The 1450-nt window shown below is 70.3% G+C and overlaps 2 protein-coding genes across 2 annotated transcripts in view; one reads left to right on the top strand and one right to left on the bottom strand.

The window, feature by feature from the left end:
• The window catches only part of LOC121335241 (drebrin-like), an 8834-nt gene extending 8109 nt beyond the window's left edge, over positions 1 to 725 (top strand). The window contains exons 13-15 of the mRNA XM_041403132.1: positions 137 to 182; positions 261 to 388; positions 690 to 725. Of these exons, the coding sequence (XP_041259066.1) occupies positions 137 to 182; positions 261 to 388; positions 690 to 725 (210 nt within the window). The remainder of the gene's footprint in view (positions 1 to 136; positions 183 to 260; positions 389 to 689) is intronic.
• Positions 722 to 1450, bottom strand: part of RTKN (rhotekin) — a 9114-nt gene continuing 8385 nt past the window's right edge. The window contains exons 7-8 of the mRNA XM_041403131.1: positions 870 to 1035; positions 722 to 735 (exon numbers count right to left, since the gene is read on the bottom strand). Of these exons, the coding sequence (XP_041259065.1) occupies positions 722 to 735; positions 870 to 1035 (180 nt within the window). The remainder of the gene's footprint in view (positions 736 to 869; positions 1036 to 1450) is intronic.

The raw sequence follows: 1450 nt of genomic DNA, 5'->3' as shown, positions 1-1450 counted from the left end.
TCGGGAGGGGAACACAGGACCCTGGGGGGTGTTTTGGGGTTGGGGGGGAATGGGAGCTGGGGTGGGGTCCCCCGGTGAGTGGGGGGGGCCCAGCTGGGGGTGCAGAGACCCCTCAGGTCCCCCCCACTTTCTGCAGGGGGAGGAGCCCAGCGAGAGCCTCGTCCTGCACAAAGCCACGCCAGGTACCCCAAAAACCCCCCGGGAAACCCCCCAAATTTACACCACATCCCCCCCCCATCTCACCCCCACTCTCCCCCCAGGCTTCGCGCTGCTGCTGGCCCGGGACGCCCCCCACCCACCGCTTTTGGGGGGCCCCAGCCCCCCCACCGAGGACGAGGACCTCTGGGATGGGGAGGGGGCTGCAGGGGGAGGGGGGACCCATGGGGGGGTCAGCCTGGGGTGGGGGTCTCGCAGGAATGGGGGCGCTCTCAGGACTGGGGTCTCACTGGGTTGGGGGTGCTGGGGTGATGGGATCCCACAGGGATGGTCCGGGGTGGGGGTCTCCCAGGGGGTTTTGTTCCTGTCCCTTCCAATCTCGGTCCTGCCCCACTCTTGTCCCCACCCATGTCACTGTCCCCATGCCCGTCTTTGTCCCCGTCCCTGTCCTGTTCTCATCCTTGTCCCCGTTTCTCTGGGGTCCCACTGGGTTGGGGGTCCTGGGGTGATGGGATGGTCTGGGGTCCTGCCAGGGTGGGGGTCCCACAGGGATGAGGAAGTCCCACTAGGTTTGGGGTCCTTTAAAAACGGGGACAGGGTCCCCCAGGGCCGGGAGGGTCCCCCAGGGCCGGGAGGGTCCCACAGGGCAGGGTCCCCCAGGGGTGGTGGGGGCTCCCGCAGGTCGGGGGGGGGTCCCGGGGGTCCCGGCTCACCCAGGTCGCAGAGGTGCTGCCCGAAGGCCTGCAGCCAGCGCTGTGCCTCGCCGGGGCTCTCGGCCAGCAGCGCGTGTGTCACCTCCTCCCCGCCCAGCCGGTTGGTGACGGCCACCCCGGGGGGCTGCCCGCGGGACCCCCCCTCCAGCGCCCGCACCCGCGTGTCCTGCGGCACCGGCAGGGCTGGGGGCGGGCCACAGGGGGCCCAGAGACCCCCGAGACCCCCAGGGACCCCCAGAGAGCCCCAGAGACCCCCAGGGACCCCCAGAGAGCCCAGAAACCCCCAGGGACCCCCAGAGAGCCCAGAGAACCCCAGAGACCCTGAGAGCCCAAAGATCCCACAACACTCCAGAGAGCCCCAGAGACCCCCAAGAGCCCAGAGACCCCACAGCCCCCAGAGCCTCCAGAACACCCCAGAGACCCCCACAGCCACAGAGACCCCACAGCCCCCAGAGACCCCCAGAGCTCCCCAGAGACCCCCACAGCCACAGAGACCCCACAGCCCCCAGAGACCCCCAGAGCTCCCCAGAGACCCCAAAGCCCCCAAAATCCCCACAACCCCCCCACACCCCACAGCTCCC

The sequence above is a fragment of the Onychostruthus taczanowskii genome, unplaced genomic scaffold (genome assembly GCF_017590055.1).
Source record: "Onychostruthus taczanowskii isolate IOZ18803 unplaced genomic scaffold, ASM1759005v1 scaffold2, whole genome shotgun sequence".
In the NCBI taxonomy this organism is placed as follows: Eukaryota; Metazoa; Chordata; class Aves; order Passeriformes; family Passeridae; genus Onychostruthus; species Onychostruthus taczanowskii.
Note: the sequence above shows the minus strand (reverse complement) of the source record. Positions and strands in the feature narration are given on the sequence as shown.